This window comes from Mustela lutreola, chromosome 3 (genome assembly GCF_030435805.1).
Source record: "Mustela lutreola isolate mMusLut2 chromosome 3, mMusLut2.pri, whole genome shotgun sequence".
NCBI classification, from domain to species: Eukaryota; Metazoa; Chordata; class Mammalia; order Carnivora; family Mustelidae; genus Mustela; species Mustela lutreola.
This window is the reverse complement of record NC_081292.1, coordinates 142,449,703-142,469,942: the sequence shown is the minus strand read 5'-3', so window position 1 is coordinate 142,469,942 and position 20,240 is coordinate 142,449,703. Positions and strand designations below refer to the sequence as shown.

Genomic DNA, 20,240 nt, shown 5'->3' with positions numbered 1-20,240 from the left:
AACAGAAGAGGAGAAGCCCATGTATTCAATTTATTTTAGGCCTGGATCTGATTTCCGTTATATCTCCTTTTTTGTGTTCTGCAGACCAATCCAGATTTCTTATATAATTCAAAAACGTGTGCATGTTCACAGCAAACCATTTAAGAAATATCAGTCAGCGCAAAATAATGCAGTAGGCAAGATCAGCTCCCTGAAGAGGAAAAAGCCATTCTCTCAAGGGGCCCCTTCCCATGTTGGGCTTTCTGAAGCCAGACCAGAGTTAAAAGGGGGCACCATGTGAGTGAATTTTGGCCTGATGTTCTGGATAACTTTGATAATATGCCAACAATGCTGTCTATGGATGGACTTAGGAACTTTGAGGGCCTCTGTCTTTTCAGAAATCATCCTTTTTGAGCTCAAAGGGGGTCACCACATTGGTGCTGATAGTAATGTTATTTTTCTGATTCGCTTTTCCCCTGCGAAATCCAGAACAGTTTTTTATGTATGCATTTTAAACTTTCAAAACTGCCTGACTACCCAAGCCACTCAACTCTGAGGATGATATTAAAACGTCAGTAGCAGGACAGTGTTTCTCGTGATGAATAAACTATCTGAGGCTCTCTAACGTTTACCATTTTGGATATCTTCTGCTCTGTGGTTACGTGATTTTAGGAGGAAAGAGAAAATTTGAAGGGACTATTCCTGTTTTAGTTCCCGTGTTACTTTTTCCTGAGACTATCAATTTCTCAGCTCCATCCTGTTTGCAGAAAGATAGTCTCTTTTAGGCTCTCCTCCTTCCCCATCCTTTATTGTTGTTGTTCTAGGTGCAGAGAGAAGTGTCCTCATTTCTAGACTCGGTGTTTGGAAAAGATTTTCTGTCACAGGCTTAAAATCCCACAGCTTGGATAATGTAACCAATTAGGGTTTTCTTTAACTTGGACTAGAGGAGCTCCTTCATGCAATAAACTGAAGGGAGCCATGCTGTCTGGTGTTCAGGTCCCTCATTTAAACAGAGCTCAAGCAGAGGGCGTCTGGCAGCGTTCAGTGTGAGACAAAGCAGCAACATGATGTTTCAGCAAAGCCCAGAGCTGCAAGGTCACAGATGGCTACGTCTGGCCAGGAGCTCCTTGGCCCTCCCTCTCTAGAGTTCCCTACCCTTAGAGAGTGTCCACACCTGTACTACCCTCTGTGGAGCTGGTGAGGGAGAGGATGGGCGAAGGCAGCCCCCAGCTGTTACCACTAGAGGGAGCCATTTGTAGCAAAAACAAGATCCCGGGGCCTCTGCGATCCACTGGGTGGACAGTTAGATATTGTTTCTCTCTGATGAGATGATAGTTTCCTATCTTGGCTGCCCCACACACACGTCTTTATTCTTCTTGGCCTGACATAATACTCTAACTAAGGAGTGTCCAAACCAAAAACACCAGAATGGGAAGCCAACCTGGCAGAGCTAAACTTCAGAGGCAGGAACGAATGTCCAACTGATTCCACATCTGCTCTGTAGCGAGCTTTAGAGCCCGCAGCTGCCTAGCAACAGCTGCCCAGTGCCCTGTCCAGTCCACGTAACTGGTCTTTGATCTGATGTATTTATACACTTAAGTAAATAAAACTTGTTTTCGGAAACAAACAAGCTCCCGTTCAGCATGTGTGGCCGGTATCTAGACATAGCCTCAATCCGGAGCATCTTGGATCCAGGTACCCACCCGGAGTGACACCACAAGACGTACACCTGTGCTCCAAAGCCAGCCCAGGCTCACAGGAGGCCCTTAGTAACTCTGACCACAGGTCTGCGGCCTCCCCTTGCCAAACAGTTTCTCCATCTGCAGAGTGATGATCATATTTAGCAAGCAGGAATAAGCCTGACGACATTGTTCAGTGCCCACCCAGCTGTTTGGGGCATAGTAAACACTCCACAGAGGCTGATGCCCTCTGTAACCCAGTTCCTTGTTAACGTGGTCAGATGCTACTCATCTCCCAGCTCGTGTGGGAAGCATGACCCGAGAATCGTGTGTTTCAGGAATTATTGAAGGACCTCAGCAATTTTCTCCATTTATGTGTCTGAGTCATTATAGAGACACCCTCTCTTTTCCTCGAATAGGCACCACCTACACAAGGAAAAACCCTTGTCTTTTGCCTTATGTATTCGGAGAAAAGAGTGACACTTTTGAGATTAAAATCTATTATTTTTCTATTCCCCCTTTCCTCTTCCAGACTCCAAAGCCAGGCTTCCTCAAAGATGTAACTCTTCAGCTCCTTTCTGGTCCTGAGTGCATGTATACACTCGCAAGCACCCACAGCATAGTCCTGGCTAATGGTCACCTTACCTTTCAGGGAGCCGGCGTTTGCTGCCTCATTGAGTCCCAGGCTCTCGCCACCCAGTCTCTGTTTTCTCGTGCACAGGGTTATAAGTTGGCTTGCTCCTTCTATACCCCTACAGGCAGGAGGTAAAGACCTTGACAATTAATACTTCGCAATATTCTTGGGATCTCAACACACTTCCTGCAAGGTCTCAAACGGGCAAGGAAAGGGTGTTGGTGAGGAGAAAAAGAAATCTGGGTTCTTCTGGAGCTGAATTATACCACTGCTTTCTGAACATACGCGAGTTTTATTTTCGTTCTTGTTTTTCTTCCCATCATTTTGTTTTACGTGAAAACCCGAGCAGAAAAGCAAAGTCCGAGTTTTAGAATAGGATCACTCAGATCATCTTAACGTATTTTGCCTATAGCTTTCATTCACTGTTTTATTGCTATCTTTAATATGACTTCGAAATAACCCACATTCAGTTTAAAACATAAATCCTGTCCGGTGGATTCTTGAAACCCATGGATGGATCTTCTGAAATAATGACTAAAACCCCCACTCCCCCAAAATACAGATATTTGATAGTAAAATAAATTCTGTGAATTTTCTACTGTTGATTTATTTCCTATTCCGATGCTACTGGAGTTTATTTGCTCACTGGTGTTTAGGTTTTTGTTTTCCTTTCTCTTGTTTTATTCTTAGCTATGTTTCCAAAGCACATACCAGTGTACAGTTGGGAAAGACAGAACATTCCAGAAATAGGCAGGGGAATCCAATGTGGGACTGAGATTTTGCTACAAATAACCCATATATGGAAACCTAGTTTACTGTCACTTCCCCTCACCATCTCCCCCTGCCTGACCTGAACTGCCCTGTGATTTACATGATCCTTTCCATTCCCTCAGAGCAAGGCTGAAGTTTCTCCGTTCCCAGCCTGCGAGAGCCACTTTCCAAGTTTTCTTTAGTTCCATGTAGGGAAAAAAGAATAATGTTTTAGTAACTACTTCAGTTTGTGGGAGTTTTCTTCATTGCCTTCCCGTGTGGCTTTGGCAAGGTACATGGTCCCTTTTACCATAAGGAGACTATGGGCCATAAGTTAAGTCATGATGGTTCACTGGGATTCCGAACATGAACAAATACATGAAAACAAAATAAAATACAAAACATAAAAACCTTAGGTATGTAAAAAGTTATTCTTTAATGATTTGCCCACTTCTGAAAAACTAATGGTTTTTATTTCTTATCCAGGTATACTGTGATGTCAGGAACACCTGAAAAAATTTTAGAGCATTTTCTAGAAACAATACGCCTTGAGCCAGCTTTAAATGAAGCAACAGGTAAACACTGAGCAGTTTTGTGTGTCCATTAAATCCATGCAGAGCACTGTTTAAAAAAAAAAAAAAAAAAAAAAACCTGAATTCATTCTCAGTGTGTGTAGCCACACAGTTTCAGAAGGAAGATATGTGTATTAACATTAAAGAACCTTCCTCTGTGGACAAGTCAGGGAGCAATCTTTCTGACCCTCTTCAGCCCGCCCCAGTTCTGGCTGTCCTTTGTAGATGGCACAGACTTGTTCATGCATTTTAGGAATAGCCTTCCATAGACTAGATTAGATTATCATTTTAATCCTATGTATTTCCATAAAGGATTTGTGCCAGCTAAGAGTAAAATGGTTCTGTCTGCAGTTGCAGATTCTCAGGCTGCCCCAGGGTGTCACTGAACACCCCCACCTGTGCAATCCTGCTAGGGCTGTCATAACAAAGACCGCAAACCGGGTGGCTTAAACAATAGAGGTATATCATCTGCGAGTGCCGGAGGCTACAAGTCCAAAATCAAGGTGACAGCAGGGCTGGCTTCTTCTGATGACAGCGGACGAGAATCTGTTCCTGCCACTTTCCTAGCTTCTAGTGGCTTGCCAGCGACCGTTGGCATTCCTCGTTCTGTAGCTGCTTCTCTTTGGTCTCTGCCTTCATGTTCACATGGCATGTTCATGTTCACGTGGCATGTTCACTATGTGCCTTTGCACATAGCCTTCCCTCTGTACATCTGCCTCTGTGTCCAAATTTCCCCTTTTCATAAAGGATACAACTCATATTGGATTAAGGCTCACGCTGATGCCTCCTTCTTAACTACATCAGCAAAGACCCTATTTCCAAATAAGATCACATTCTTAGGTAGTGAGGGTTACAATTTCAACATATCTTTTCAGGGGGGAAACATTCTACTCATAACACTGCCTTATGGTGAACCAGTCCTCCTAACTACGACTCAGAGATTTGAGGATGAATGAGACGAATCACACCACTGAGCTACATGTTCAGAGTTACATACTGTTCTCCATTTCAGTTACCATCTTGTACATGACTTTGGAACAGCAAGTATTCAACTTAAAAAAAAAAAAAAATCCTATGTTACAAGCCTGTCTCAGAATAATAGGCTACTATTTTAAGCATGCTGAGCCCATAGAACATTTATCACTAAAAGAAGTTCAAAGATTTATGTCAAATACTTAGTGACAGTTCAAAGCCCAGTTCCATCACCTTTGCAATATATTCAAGGTAAAGTCATCATTATTACTATATACCTCCGAAAAGTATTTTGCCACTGATTTACTTCTTATTTGATCTCCTCCTTCTAGCTTCTCATTTATACAGAGATAATCGGATTTGTTTTCATGCAGTACCTTAATTGGGGAGTAGTCTGTATAAAAGCCAGGATCTCTGACTCTAGAGCAGTCATTTTCAGTTCAATATTTGTTGAGTCTCCTGTAGGGCAGACTCAAAGCTGGGTGCTAGGCAAGGTGAACCCAAGAAGCCACCCTTCTGTCCTCAGGAAGTTTATAACCTGCCAAAGGACATAGAGGGATGTGCAAATAACTTGAGCATAAGGCAAGTTCTTCAGGAGGGGGACCAGCTGAGGGGACCAGGCAAAGTGTCATGGAGGATATAGCCTTGGGAGTGGCCCTCAGGAAGGTGGGAGGCTAGTAATAAGAGACTGGGGACTAAGCCTACCGTACTGAAGGACAACATTAGTACTGACCTAGACCTAGAAGGACCAAGTGGTCTGGTTCTGCCTGACTATCATATATATAAGTGGGAGGAGGAAGGTAAGGTCTAGGAATTTAATGCCAGATCTTACAGGGTCTTCAGTGCAAAGCTAAGTAAACACTAGGGAATGGTTGAAGATGTCTGAGTGAGAAGAATGTGAGAAAAACTTTTCTTGAGAAAGGAAAACCCTCAATGGACCCATTAGAAGGGGAGTCCTTACTTCTTAGAGGCATACATAACCTCTAATAAACCAAATTTCTAGAACCTGGCATCAAGAAAAATATAACTGATCTTTCCCCTCTGTTTAACTATTTGCCCAGAATGTGTGATTGCCTAGTGTAAGAAACAGCAGATTCTGTAAAGTGAGTATTGATTGACAAGGAAGATTCTGGTACATGAGAGACCATGGCATCTAAGGAAAGATCTGTAAGATCTTAATTACCCATGAAGAACAAATATATCCTTCCTTTTAAAGTCACCTCTGAAAGAGGTGGGGACTAGATTATTGCTTCTTCAAAAACTGAAGCCTAGAAATCAGTGCATTCTGTAGCTGGCATGGAGAATGTGATTCCTGACCCTTCCATTTTTGTTGTTAGAACCAAGTCAACATCATAATTTAATATTGAACTTCCTTATCTGTGTTTTTTTCTGATTCCATTTTTCTTACATAGAATGTTCATGACTTGGAGATAAAGAACAAATCAGTATCTTCCCATCATCAAGAATATGAATGTTCTACACAGTCCTCCTCGACACTCAAAATAACCCTAGCACAGGCCCATGAAACATGGATGCTATAGGGTGGGAGACCTTGGCATTTCTGGGCTTCTAATACAGTGAGAAATGTCAGAGTCAACAGTGAAACTGGTTTTCATCATAGAAATGTACACCCCTGGATCTGACAGTACCTTCTCTTAATTTACAGAACATCTGTTTTCTGCCTAAGACCTATTAGTTTCCTAAACTTTTTACTTCTATGACCAGCATTAGTCATTTAGTGACTTGAGAAATTATTATCTAGTAGACAATGATTTTTTAAATCAGTTCTCAAGTGTTACTGCCTGTGAGCAGAGAATGAGAAAGCCACATTGAAATGTGGGTGCTGGCTGGATACTGTGCTAGGTGACCAGCTCGCCAGCCTTGGGGTCCCCTCCTCAAATCTCTGCTTTAGCAAAATTTAAGCTACTATGTAGCATAATTCTTGTAAGACTCTTATAGGAGTTTACCCACCATCTATAAAGAATATCTAAAATTTATACAAAGGTGATCCTAGAGATTAAACTTAGTCAAAGCCGAAGTCCTTTTGTACTTAAGGGGGAAAGTTCCATATAGCTTGTCTGGCAACTTCTCTGTGTCTTCTCTGGGACTGAATAATGGGACTAAAATAGCTGGTAACACCAAGTGAGGACAGTGTGAGATTACACTCATCAGTTACATGTAAATGAGTCTAATGTCGTCATGTGACTTAGTAGGGTGTTAGCAAACAGGACAGTGATGATCCTATTGTCACATGTAAATATATCAAATCAACACATTGTACACCTTAAATTTCCACAATGTTACATATCAGTTATATCTTAATTTTTAAATTGTAAGATCATTTAAAGTATAGACTTTGGAAATCTAATATATTCAATTAAAATTTGTACATTTTTTACCATTTTCTATTTGAAAAGTGACATGAATGTCACAAAGATCTCAGCTACCATCTTAAATGTGTCAGAGAGCTTCTGTTTTGTTTTTTGTTTTGTTTTGCTGCAGTTCCCACTCCTAGCCTTTATCTTGTCCTTTTTTTCCCCCTGCTTTTGTTTCCCTCACCAACTTTCTGCTCTTACCGCCTCCTTTTTCTAGAATTCCATTGTCCACTCATCTTTCATTGCTCCCTATGGAAACAAGGGGTAGAAAAGACATAAAGGAAAACAGATGTTGACAAAAGATGTATGGTGTAAGGTAGACAAAGAAAGGACCATATGTGAATCCTGCACATGTGGAAATGCCCATGGGTAGCTCATTAATTATAGGTATTTTTAAAATATGCATTGTGGCTAAGGTGACCAGCACTGTCTCTTTAAAATACTGTACTTTTTTGTTCACCGTCCTAAGACGTTGAGTTTTGATCTCAAGCTTGTGAACATTATTATTTTTAAAATGTAGTACCTCTATGTACAGTCAAACTCAAATCCCCCAAGCCAACGCAGAAGAACCATCGACCAAGAACAAATGAATAGATACTCTTGCCTTTCTAAAGCTTTCTGCAAAAACCTAATTTCTTTTTCTGCTCTGCTTTTCTGTAGATTCTGTTTTAAATGACTTTGTTATGATGCACTGTGTTTTTATGCCAAATACCCAGCTTTGCCCAGCCTTGGTGGCCCAATATCCTTTTGTGGTTTGAAGTCTCTATTCCCTTGAAGACACCTCGTATCTATCTGGTCATTATCTCATTTCATTCTCTGAAGGTAAGTCACAGCCCAGGCAGGGTCATGCTCTCCACCACTGTCAAACTGAAACACCCACAATTTTCCCCCCAGTGTAGACACCAGCCCTCTCTAGCAGGTTTGGTCGTGCTGTAAGGATCTCCTCCCCGTTACCTGTGTAGAGAAATGTGAGCCAAGTTACCTCAGGAAGGTGATACATAACTGAGAGGTAGGTTAAAGAAAGTTATGGAGAAGAGTATTCTTAGAGAATTCTTAGAGAGTAGGGACAGTTCCCTGACCTTGGAAACAGACACTTTACCTCTGCAGGATACCTGACAGCATGACCTGGGGCCTGCCTGCATTCTTCTTCCAAGGTCCAGGATTAATCCCTTTGCGCATAAATATGGGTGACCATAATGGGGTAGCTTTTCTTTCACACCTGTCCTACTCCACCCTGTCCTCCAGAAACCAAATGTATTCCTTCATTGCCATTTTTATTATTGTCACACTGACTGAAGTCACACAAAATTGGAAATTCTAATGGCAGTTCCCCTGGGCAGCTGGAGCACTGACTTTGTTTGGGGCAGCTTTTCAATAGTCTGTTGAATTGACCAATTAGTACATGGTATCTGGCACAGAGAGAGCATCCAGAAAATCAGGTTGAATAAAAACGGTGAATGTTATTGAGTTACACCCTCAACTTCAGGGGTCATGGGAAAATATATTTTCCAATTCTGCTTTATATTTAAAGCAACAAAAATTTAGACCCCAAAACACTTTGACTTTTTGAGTAGTTAAATCTATTGAAGGAGAATGGCTTTTTTTTTTCCTCTGAGCAATCCAATCAATGTTGCATGTTTTTCTTTTTCAGAATTATAATTGCCCTACCTGATTCTCATTTTCTTGTTCACTCATAATTCTCTTTGAAGTCAACAGAATGTGTGAGGATGGGAGATTTGAGTTGAATATGTTATTCAGAAGCAACTGCAAGAGTGAGATTTGGGTGTTTATTTGCCTGGAAACTATCTTTCCAAGTAATGACAGCTTAATGAGACTCACATACATTATATATTCTTTCTGGCTTATATTCCGTTTTTCTCAAGTAAAGTTAACACATTCAGGATCTCTCTGTGCTCTTTTAATCCACACATGGTAATCGTTATTAGACCTTTGAGACTTGTTAGAAGGAAAAATAAAAACCACCACTGAGTTCTTTTTTTCCAACAGTTAGCATATCAATAAGATTTAAGCCAACAAAATGCAGAGAAGAGTGAGGGAATATAGCGGGCCACATCATGCCATCTTTACAAGTAGAAACCCCAAGTCTTTGTTTTTGCAAATTCTGCTTTCATTTATTAGCTTGTTCTGCTTTAGAGCTGATTGAGGATATTCATATCACTGATCTCTGTTTTTAAAACAGAAGTTCCTAGAGGGGAAGTCCATGCTATGTCCAGGTCGGGAGGTGTAGGGAAAATGGTAGTAGGTAGAGGAGAGAAAGTCAGGAAGGTGAACAGTGGAATCAAGGGAGGCCTATGATATCTGATCCCGATTCTTTTCTCAGTAGACGGAGGGAATCCAGGATAGCTGGGTGTCTTCTAAAGTACCTAGTGCCCTCAGATCACCTCCTTCGTACTTGGCCCTACGAGAAGTTAGATTCTCTTCATTGCTCTGTTTTGAACCAACTCTCTGTGTTAGGTATCTTGCTAACAACATTGACCCATATTTATCCTTCCAGGTGTCTACTGGGTTAGTATTAGCTTTGTCTTACAAATGAGGATTCTGGGACTCAGAAACAGTGGGGTGACATACCCAAGGCAAGTGGCAGCGTCAGGATTCATCCAGGTCATAGGATTCTGAGCCTGGAGTGCGTCACTTTTTTTTCTCCACATATTATTTTTTTAAGAGCTTATCCTTTAGAGTTTAAGAACATTTCTTGACAATGCATTGCAGGATACATGTTTATCTGTGTTTCAGTTGACTCAAAGCAAAGTAGGCCTAACGTATTGAAACCAAATATATGAAACGTTCAGTAGAACTTTTCGCAATCATAGAAATATTCTGTTTCTGCTAGACCAGGATCCACTAGCTTTGAAATTCGCTACTGTGACTGAGGAACAGAATCTGTGATTTTACTTAATTTTTGTTAATTTACATTTAAATAGCCATGTGTGGCTTGTGGCTGCCATATTGGACAACATGTCTAGTCCTTAGATGGGAACAAGAGCCTCCAACAAAAATTGCTGTTATGTGATGCCGACCGAGGGAGGGTATCCCAGGGATGCCAGGGGCTTACCCTGCTGCAGGCTGGCCAACAGAAAGGGCTTGGTCCCTGAAGATCATGGCAGTGCTTCTATATTATGGTGAGGACTCAATTTTTAGTTCCCCTTTTTCTGTAGGAACATCTTATGTCGGCTTCTTATATAGACTATGTTTGTTTGGTCATTGGTAACATAAACCAACTGTGACTATCTTAAAGAATATAGGAATTTCTCAGAGGGATTTGGGTTCACTCAGAGAATTGAAGGGATCCTGGAAGAGCCCAGGCTTTCAAAAGGGGCCTTGCAAGAAATAAAGACCTGCTTTGGGGCCAAATCTGCTCCAAGCATCCTAGGCTGATTCCCACATCCCTAGGAAGGAGGGTCGGGTTGGCCTAGCTCAGGTCCCTGCTGACATCTTGGTCAAAGGAAGGCAAAGCACTTTCCCAACAGTCCCCCAGAGCTTGTCTGTGAAGAAAAAGAGAGGAAATGGAGAAATAGGTGATGAGCAGACCAAACAACTAGTACCCATAAACTGCTAACACTTCATGCACCAGCCACAGGGAGAAATCAGGTAAAGCTGAGCTGGTGGGTTGATCCCCATATTATTAACATGAGAGAAGGGAGAGTAAAATACTTAACCTCGTTCCATTAAAGCACTTGGATTAAAGTGAGTTGCTTTGGCTGAGTCTTTTCAAAGTACTTAATATCTGTGACTGTGCCTAGCAGCCCTACGAAGAAGTCAGTACTGTCACTGCTCTTTTTCCAAATCAATAAACGAGGATAATGAAAAATTATGATTTGCTCAGAGAAAGGTAATTACTAGTACAGAAAAGATTTGAGCCCTGAGCCACTGACACCTTTTTCTGTCCTTAATCCACATTGTATGTCACCTCCAATTTTGCTTTTAGCGCGGAGGAAGATGGTAGAACTCTCTTTAACATTAATATCTCAGGCCTTTTATACGCTAATGAGAGAAAAATCTCTATTCATTAGATATGCTTGGAACACGATTTCACCTGATGAATACAAGTGCTTTCTAATGAGTTTTTAAAATTATATTTGTTCAATTTCTGTACTTTTCATCTTTAGTTTCTTGAATCTTTTTAAGATTTGCACTTAAAATTCAGTAGAGTTTTCCACTGGTCTTTAAAAAAGAAAATAAAACTACCTATAACCCTGTCAGGTATTACCGTTGTTAACATTTTGGTATGTATCCTTCCAGTCTTTTTTCTTCACAGGTAGATACATATATATATTTTTTTTAATTCTTTTATATTTTTAAGTATAACAAGAGAATCATACTATAAGTAATTCTGTGTACTTTGTCATTAAAAAATATTTTATGAATAGCTTTCTCTGCCATTAAATACTTCTCTGCAAATTTTTTTCAAAGTATAGATATCTTATAAAAGTGAGATCATGTTGTATATGCTTTTTAATAATATTTTCTTCTTCACTTAATAGCATGCTGTGGGTATCTTTTCAGACATGTATGTGTATGTTTATATATATAAATGAAACTACATTTTTTTAAAGAATTTATTTTACTTACTTGACACAGAGAGATCACAAGTAGACAGAGAGAAAGAGGGGGAAGCAGGCTCCCTGCTGAGCAGAGAGCCTGATGTGGGGCTAGATCTCAGGACACTGAGATCATGACCTGAGCCGAAGGCAGAGGCTTAACCCACTGAGCCACCCAGGTGTGCCTACATCTTTTTTTTTCCAACCAGTTCCATAAACTCTTATTAAACACAATGTGTCATATAGTGCTGGGCAACAAGGTGACGCAGATGCATGAGAAAAACATGCTATCATTTTCATTAACTCACAATATTATCTGGTAGATTTGTCGTAGTTTATTTTCTTAGCCTCTTTCTATTGGATATTTACTTTTTTTTTTCAAATTTTTTTTTCTATAACAAATACAATGGGCTGAATCAACATCCTTCCAGCTCAATCTTTGCCCACATGTAAGATCATTTCATTACTTTGAAAGTAGGCAAGGAGTAAGTAATGCTTTAATGCTTTTGATGTTTACTACAGCATTGCTCCCCTGTTGTCTTAATTATGTGTTTTATGATTAAACTCTAGACTATTTTTTTTTTTTTTACAAATCCATGTAGGCCTTAGTTCAGTAAGTGATCACAACTAAGTTAATATTATTTTGAATTTTAATAACTATGTCCTTGATTTGGAGCATTTTTCGTATCATTTACTTTATGTTTCCAGCACCCAGCCCCCACATGTGAGACATAAAAAGGACTAGTGTGATATTTATTTCATTTTACATGTGGGAGAAATCAAGACACATAGAGCCAAGAGAGCACCTAAGATCACACACATCCTGGCAAATGTTTAGAGAAACTCCATGTAGCCCTAAATAATTCCAACTGCAGGGGACATTGTCCTTGTCATCAGTGCCATCTCAGTGGGTCAGTCTAGCTACTCTGTAACACGCTGCCCTTGGCCATGGTTTGTTCTCGTATTGCAGGCCCAAAGTAGACTGAGATTCAAAGAGAGATGTTCTGGGGCTTCTCAAACTTTAGGAAAGAGAACAGGAAGCCTATAGCCCCAGTTGCCAGTGATGGCCTTCCTACAATGAGTAGGGGAATAAGTCATATGTCAAAGCTGAAATGCATGGAGAGTCAGGAAAAAAAAAAATGGTTCTATGATGGCATCACTGCACTTGCCCAACCCTGCAGCTTACCTTGCCGAAGACTCCTTGTTATGTCAACAAATACAAGTCTTTGTGACTCGGGACAGATTGTCATTACAGCTGAAAGCATCTTGAATGATCATGGCTTATATTTAAATTCATAAAAATGTAAATACAGCAATAATTTTGGCCAAATATTTTTTCCTAGTGTCTTAATTTCTTTTGGCTTAGTATACACAAATTCTCTGCTTTTGGCATGGAAAAAAATTCATTTCATTTCTTGAAGCAAAGAGGAAAAAGGAGAATACAGATTTGCTACGAAGTTTCAGCTAAAACTACTTCTCTATATATTGTATCCCTTATACAGAGACATAGCAAACGCAATAGCTTCCTTTATTGAAAAGGCAGGGCCTCCATCATTTATTTCACTGTCAAATTGAGCTGGGACATTCTCTTTAGAAGTTGACTGAGGTTCCCTAGGAGGAACCTTTTTCAAAATTTGCTTTTCTTCTTGATGATTTACAAAACAGCATCGGGTTCTTATTCTCCAGATTAAGCCAAGTTTTTAGGAATATTATTTAGATGTCTAAGGAAAATTGTCAGCTTAAATTTTGTTGAAGCCAAATTTTACCATTGTAGTCCCCCAATTGTTTCTGCAAGTGTTTAATCCATATGCTACTCTCAGTGCAATTTATTTCTGCAGATATGCAACTTAAGACTTCATTTCCAATAAGGAAGACTTGCTTTAATCATGATATGATGCATCCTCTTTCTCAGAAAATGACGGTGTTATCAGATATTCTACAAAGTATTTTATACCCATTTCTCAGCCTCATATCAACACCACGGGATGCGTACTCTTTTTACATGAAGGGATGAGACTGAGGAGGTATGTCGTTTTACCCAAGTTCCATTGCTGGCAAGTGTTAGAATAGTAGTGGGTTGAACCCAGCAATGGGTTGTTAGTCCACATCCTACTTCTCTGGTGGGAATACTAGCCCCTGAGTTAAGACTAAAAAGAATAGCCAAGAACAAGAGGCTTCTAAAAATGCAAAGAATTCTGAAAATCAATGAGAAAAAAAAAAAAAAAAGTTCCAAGCAAGAAAATGGGAGGCACATAAAGAAAAATGACAACACAGAGAGTGGTCCTGGGAATTTCAAGTTCATAGGCTCACATAGACACAGGAGCAGCTGATGTGATGGGAATAGCATTACAGTTAAACCCAGAGAGGCCAGGTCTCATGGAAAGTTCCCAAACCACCCATTTAAAAGATTTCACTTTATTTCCAGGGGGCGGACCAATAATAATGACGGTGACTAACACTTGCTGAGCATTTAATATGTCTGCGATACTGTTCTGTATAGTATACCAGTATTGTCTCAGCTCATCTGTAACAGCAGTCCTCTGACATTTACTGATGAAGAGACTGAGGTTCTAAATGGCCGATTAACTGTCCGACGGCCTCACGTTTGTAAGTAGGGAAGCGGGGAGATGAACCCAGGTGGTCTGATTCGAGAACTTGCCTTCCAAGCACATATTGCGTGAAGGAAGGGATAGATTCGCAGCCCAGAATGTTGGGATGCTCCACGAAGGCAAGCAGGGTAGTAAAGAGACCCTGTAACACGGTGGGAAAAGCACAAGGTCTGAAGTCAGAAGACCTGTGTTTAAGACTTGAGTCTTACAAGCTGTAGTACTTGGCAATTATCCTTGACCTTTCTGAACCCTGTCTGTATAATAGGGGTAATTATACCTGTCTTGCCCAGTTCATCAGGTGGATGTGAGGATCAAATGAGGCTCTGTGTGTGAAAGTACATTATAAACCTTCAAGCCCCTTATAAATAGTGCCCCATATAAATGCATTATTGTGCCACCATGAAAGGAATCTAGCATCATGTAAAGGATATACCAATGCTTTGTCTAGTCAGTGGGCAGATGACCCCCAAAGTTTGTTTTCGGCTACAAGCAGCGATCTTGTATGCAAAGCAGGGCTTAAAAAACAACAACATTGAAGGGTATCAGTTTGAATGTTGATAAGTGTTTTATAAATAGCTGCATAATTAGCATGTACTTACTGCAAAAAATATACATAATATTTTATTCCCTGTTGTAGCTGTAATGAATCTGCCGCCTCTCCGTCCTAGGAGGCTTTCACTTACTTTCTCCATGATAATTTTAATATGTGGAACCATTATTAGCTGAATTAAGAATAAGTAAATGAGCAGTAAAAAAAAAATACAGAAAAATTACAGGTGCCTGTGGTGAGTAAGATAATAACTAGGTAAAAATATATGAAATAATTACAGTGTTTGAACGGCACAGCCGGCATGAGGAAAATGACTCAATGGAATATTAAGCCAGCTGTTGGCAGGGTAGAAAGACTGTAGCCTACACCGTGGCCTTCACCTCTTCAGATCCTCAGCCCTGATCCACACTGAAAACATTCAGTTTGTCCTCAGTCAGTTGAGTGATGCCGAAGGAACCGGTCCAATTCGACAAAGAATTCAGTCATTCTGAGAGTCTGTGTTCCTATAGATTAAATACCCCGTAATTAAAAGATTCTATTTCAAAGATGCACCTGATATCTGGTACTTGTGTGGACCTAGTTCCTGATGACATTGAATATGAACGTCCTTAGAATGTATCCATGATCTGTATTTGACATCTTTTTTTTTTTTTAAGATTTTATTTATTTATTTGAGAGACAGAGATCACAAGTAGGCAGAGAGGCAGGCAGAGAGAGAAAGAGGAGGAAACAGGCCCCCCGCTGAGCAGAGAGCCCTATGCAGAGCTCAATCCCAGGACCCTAGGATCATGACCTGAGCTTCGTGAAGGCAGAGGCTTTAACCTACTGAGCCACCCAGGTGCCCCTGTATTTGACATCTTGACAAAACAGAATTTCAGATAATTTAGATAAAGCTTTTAAGGAGACATGATGTTTGTCTGTTTTTGAAAACTGTGTTATATATAGTACTCCAAACAGTGTAATTGAATTAAGGTAACCAGTCAATCAACAAACATTTGAAGTTTTTTATGATTCCCATTTCTGCTGTTAAGGATTCTGATTTAATGTTCCCAGATGGTGAAAAATCTTATTACCATAACAAGAGAAACCTCAAGTTAGGATTTGAAACCTCACAAATGTTTGGTTAATAGTGGTGAGTCACTGCTTTTTTTCTTTTTATGTAAGTTCTATGCCTAACATGGGGCTTGAACTCACAATCCCGAGATCAAGAGTCCCAATGTGCGGCCTCCTGAGCCAGCCAGTCACCCCCAAGCCGCTTTCTAAATCAAGAGGTACTAGTTGGAACTATGGCAGAGAGGATCTAGTTCAGACATTAGGAACCCTATGCCTTCCTGACCATCAGATTGTCAGGCAGCTGCAGCAATTAATTCTTGATTTCCTGTATGTGCTTTGTCTTCTTTGTGGATTTTTTGGGATCAGTTTCCGCATCTCAGACTGATTTCCCCATTATCCGATAAACTTCAAATCCCCTAAGTCTGCTGCATAATACATGTTAGCATAAAGAAATGTTAATATCAGACAAAATGTGCCAACAGAGACAGGTAAACAATGTCCTGGGGAGAGATAAGAGAACTGAGTTCTAATATCAAGAATTCTTTTGGTAGATTTGGAAAAACACTTAAACTCATTCTACCTCAGTTTCCTTACCCTCTGAAATTGTGGCGTTAGAGATACAATCAAAGGGCTTTTGCAACTCACAGATTCTGTGATTCTGTGAATCATCTGAAATCCACTCAGTGTGTCAGTGATGACTTTGGCCAACATTGACTATTAAGGCCTTTTCTTAATTGTATTTAAGATAAAAATGTAAGTAATTTTAGATTCTCTTACAGACTTTTTTTTTCACTTTATTTTATTTTATATCTTTTCAGTGTTCCAAAACTCATTGCTTATGCACCACACCCAGTGCTCCATGCAATAGTGTCCTCCATAATACCCACCACCAGGCTCACCCAACCCCCCATCCCCCTCCCCTCCAAATCCCTCAGTTTGTTTCTCAGAGTCCACAGTCTCTCATGGCTCATCTCCCTCTCCAGTTTCACCCAATTCACTTTTCCTTTCCTTCTCCTAATGTCCTCCATGTTATTCCTTACGCTCCACAAGTAAGTGAAACCATATGATAATTGACTCTCTCTGCTTGACTTATTTCATTCAGCATAATCTCGTCCAGTCCCATCCATGTTGATACAAAAGTGGGGTATTCATCCTTTCTGGTGGAGGCATAATACTCCATAGTGTATATGGACTGTATCTTTTTTATCCATTTGTCCATTGAAAGGCATCTTGGTTCTTTCCACAGTTCGGCAACTGTGGCCATTGCTGCTATAAACATTGAGGTGCATATGGCCCTTCTTTTCACTTCATCTGTATCTTTGGGGTAAATACCCAGTAGTGCAACTGCAGGGTCACAGGGTAGCTCTATTTTTAATTTCTTAAGGAAACTCCATACTGTTTTCCAAAGTGGCTGCACCAACCCACATTCCCAACAGTGTAGAGGGTTCCCCTTTCTCCACATTCTAACACTTGTTATTTCCTGTATTGTTTCTTACAGACTTCTATCTAACACTTTATTTCTCTGTGTCTTTTTCACCATAAATTCAAGCAGCCATATTGCTTCTTTCCTGAACCCAACCGTCATGATATCAGGAGTCATGGCCCTGCTTAATATATGTATGTCCTTATCATTTGACAAAATCACAGGATTGTGATGTAATTTATTTTCTCTGCTAACTGCACTTAACATAGACACTAGCCAAGTATATATTTCATATAGTGTGGTTAAAAGTATCTTATGTTGGGGGGAAAAGTATCTTATGTATGTGGTTTCCATGGATCATCCTTTCTAAATGGTTGCTTGTCCTGGGGAAGAGCCAGGTTTGTATTCCCATGAGACTTTCTCCATCAAGTGGTTAATGGGTTGTTCTGGTTCTAGCCAAAGAAGGTAATGGTTTCTATGACCTTCCTGTTGTGTTTGAATTTATGAACAAACTATATTTGAAATGTTACTCTTTTTAGGTTTAATTGTTTTACATCATATTGAGACAAGGGACCTGGTGGGATGTTATTTCCCACCCCTAGCCCCCAGCTGCTGTCTGAAGGGAATATAGTCTTTTCCCCTCTCTCCATCTTTTTTGTAAATGTTAAATAAAATCTAAAAATAAATCACATAAATCTTCTAAAACCTGGGGAAAGTGTTATGGGAATCAACAGAAGCCCCAACACATCCTCTATAACCATTTCAGGTATCATCAATTACATAAAGTCTTCTCTGTGTCCCTTGAGAATCTGATTCAACAGACTGTTCTGGAATGGAACAATCTGTTGCCTGTGGAGGGGCAGAATTCTTGAGCATATGCCTGGATTCAGCTTATAAAAGTACTATCACTACCACCTCCAGTAACATCTGTAAAGGGAAAGGGAGACTTTATGAAACAACTCAGTGCTTCCTTTTATTTTTCCAGAGGCAAAAACACTTAACTTTCTTGAGAAAAGAAACCAAGCCTTATTCTAATCCCTGTGGATTTGGCCATTGCTGGATCCCAGGGGCCTGTGGAGCTATTCATTAAGAGCAGAGGACACTCAACTCTGGTTTAGGTATTCATCAGCTCTGGGAAACTTAGAGCTTAGGCAAAGGAAAAGAAAGAAAGAAAGAAAGAAAGAAAGAAAGAAAGAAAGAAGGAAAGAAATCTCTTTCTCATCAGGATTTTTGCTTCCCAGATGCAATCATTCTCAATAATTTCATGAACCCAAGCGCTAACATCCAGTCACTGTTGGGGAATGGGGGTGATGACAATGGAGAGGGCCCTGTCTGGATTTATCAACCCTCCATTTATTTGCTGAACAACCTTGGGCAGATCCCTTCTCTCAGTTTCATCTGTAAGTATTTAGAGAGAGTGTTACATGATCATGTCAGCACATGGAGCACATTTATTATAAACTATAAAGCTCCATGCAGGTTTAGAGTGTTACCATGTTAATCCTTCCAATCATGTGTTCTTTCATTGTAGAAAAAAGACAGATTCCCCCGGAGGAAAGAAGTCAAGACAAAGTCCTGACCCACAGAGATAACGTAAATTTACTGTCCTGTCCTAAAGCCTTATAGATTAGCCTCACGTGTGCTCCTGGTAACACTGTACCCAAGTCACAAGTATTCACATTGTTTCCTGAGTCCAAGTCAGGATAACCTGGAGGGGCAGCTGGGTGGCTCAGTTGGTTAAGCCTCTGACTCTTGGTTTTGGCTCAGGTCATGATCTCAGGATCTTGAGATCAAGTTCCATATCAGGCTCTGTGCTCAGCACGGAGTCTACTTAAGGTTCTTTCCCCTCCCTCTCCCACCTCCTCTGCTGCTCCCACTGCTTGCTCTCTCTCTCTCTCTCTCTAAAGATAAATAAGTAAAATCTTAAAAAAAAAAAAAAAAAAGATAACCTGGAAAGTTAGCATTATATCTGCTTGATAGCAAATTTGATAGTTCAAACCACCTCAGCCTCGTGCAAGTAAGAAAGACTCAATCTCTCTCTCTCCCTCTCTCTGACTGACTCTAAGGTGAACCTGCACACATTTTTCATTCAGTCAAGAATAACTTACTTGGTGCCCACCACATGCCAGATTGTGTTGCTAGCCCTTCCCCCCCCAAAAGAGTGATAAAATGTTGTGCCTACACTGCAGTTCTTTGGAAAGAAAAACTGAGTTATGTGTGCTAGAAGCAAGAGGCCTAAGGGTTAATCAGAAAAGAAATAATTTTCACATAAAGTGATCTTTCTTCCCTTTTTTTTTATGGTAAGCTCAGAGAGAATTGTAGTAATACAGGTTGAGCAATTTTCTTTTTTATGAATCCCGTGCTCAATTTATGAAAGCCATTTTGCAACCCATTTACATGCAGTAAACCTTTGCTTTAAGGTTCTGTCATTTACCTTGATCATGATTATTTATAGTCCCTTTAGAAAAGGCCCTTTACAGGTTTAGCTCTCAAGTACATCACTGCCACTAGGCAGTTCTCTACTGAGCCTTTGAGGTCATGGTCATAAGCTAAGGCACAGCCAGTCTTGCAGCCAGCTCTGAGGACAGAGAGGGCTGTTGTGTAATTAGAACTAGTTGGAATTAGGAGTTTTGGTCAAAACCAACTCCATACTCTCATCGTGTGATCCTGGCCATTTGTGCACCTTTACCATCAGTTTGCTCACTGATAGGAAGGGAAGAATGCTTTGTCACAAGACTCTAAAGTAGAATTTAACTAAGGTACGCTACTGCAAGATACAGGGTTAGTTATAAAGAGGAAAGTGTTCCATGAACTAATTGTCAGCAGTATGATCTATTATAAATCAGTGAAAAACAAATGCTATGCCTCTTCTAAAATCTTTCTTGATCACATACTCTATTCTCTCTAATGTGACACACACACAAATGTAAACGGAGAGCAGAAGCCTTTACCTGATACATCGGAAGACACTCAATTAAGTATTTATTGTCTTGATGGATAAATATAATTGCCAGCTGAAAGTCACTGTGCTGGGCATAGTACAGAATACAAGGCAAGTAATTTATCATCCCTAGGCCTCCAGGAG

General features: G+C 40.2%; 1 protein-coding gene across 12 annotated transcripts in view; it reads left to right on the top strand.

Moving 5' to 3' along the window:
- Window positions 1–20,240, top strand: part of RAPGEF4 (Rap guanine nucleotide exchange factor 4) — a 301,768-nt gene that overhangs the window by 244,545 nt on the left and 36,983 nt on the right. For 10 of the 12 annotated variants that reach the window (XR_009351882.1, XM_059167024.1, XM_059167023.1 and 7 more), the window contains 2 exons: window positions 3,529–3,617; window positions 7,622–7,700. Coding sequence is in view for 9 of the 12 variants with exons in the window: in XM_059167024.1 (XP_059023007.1) it covers window positions 3,529–3,617; window positions 7,622–7,700 (168 nt within the window). In the remaining 3 variants the exon portion in view is untranslated. Of the gene's footprint in view, window positions 1–3,528; window positions 3,618–7,621; window positions 7,784–8,612; window positions 19,104–20,240 lie in introns of those variants that run through there. The other 2 variants (XR_009351885.1, XR_009351884.1) reach the window with 2 other exon arrangements.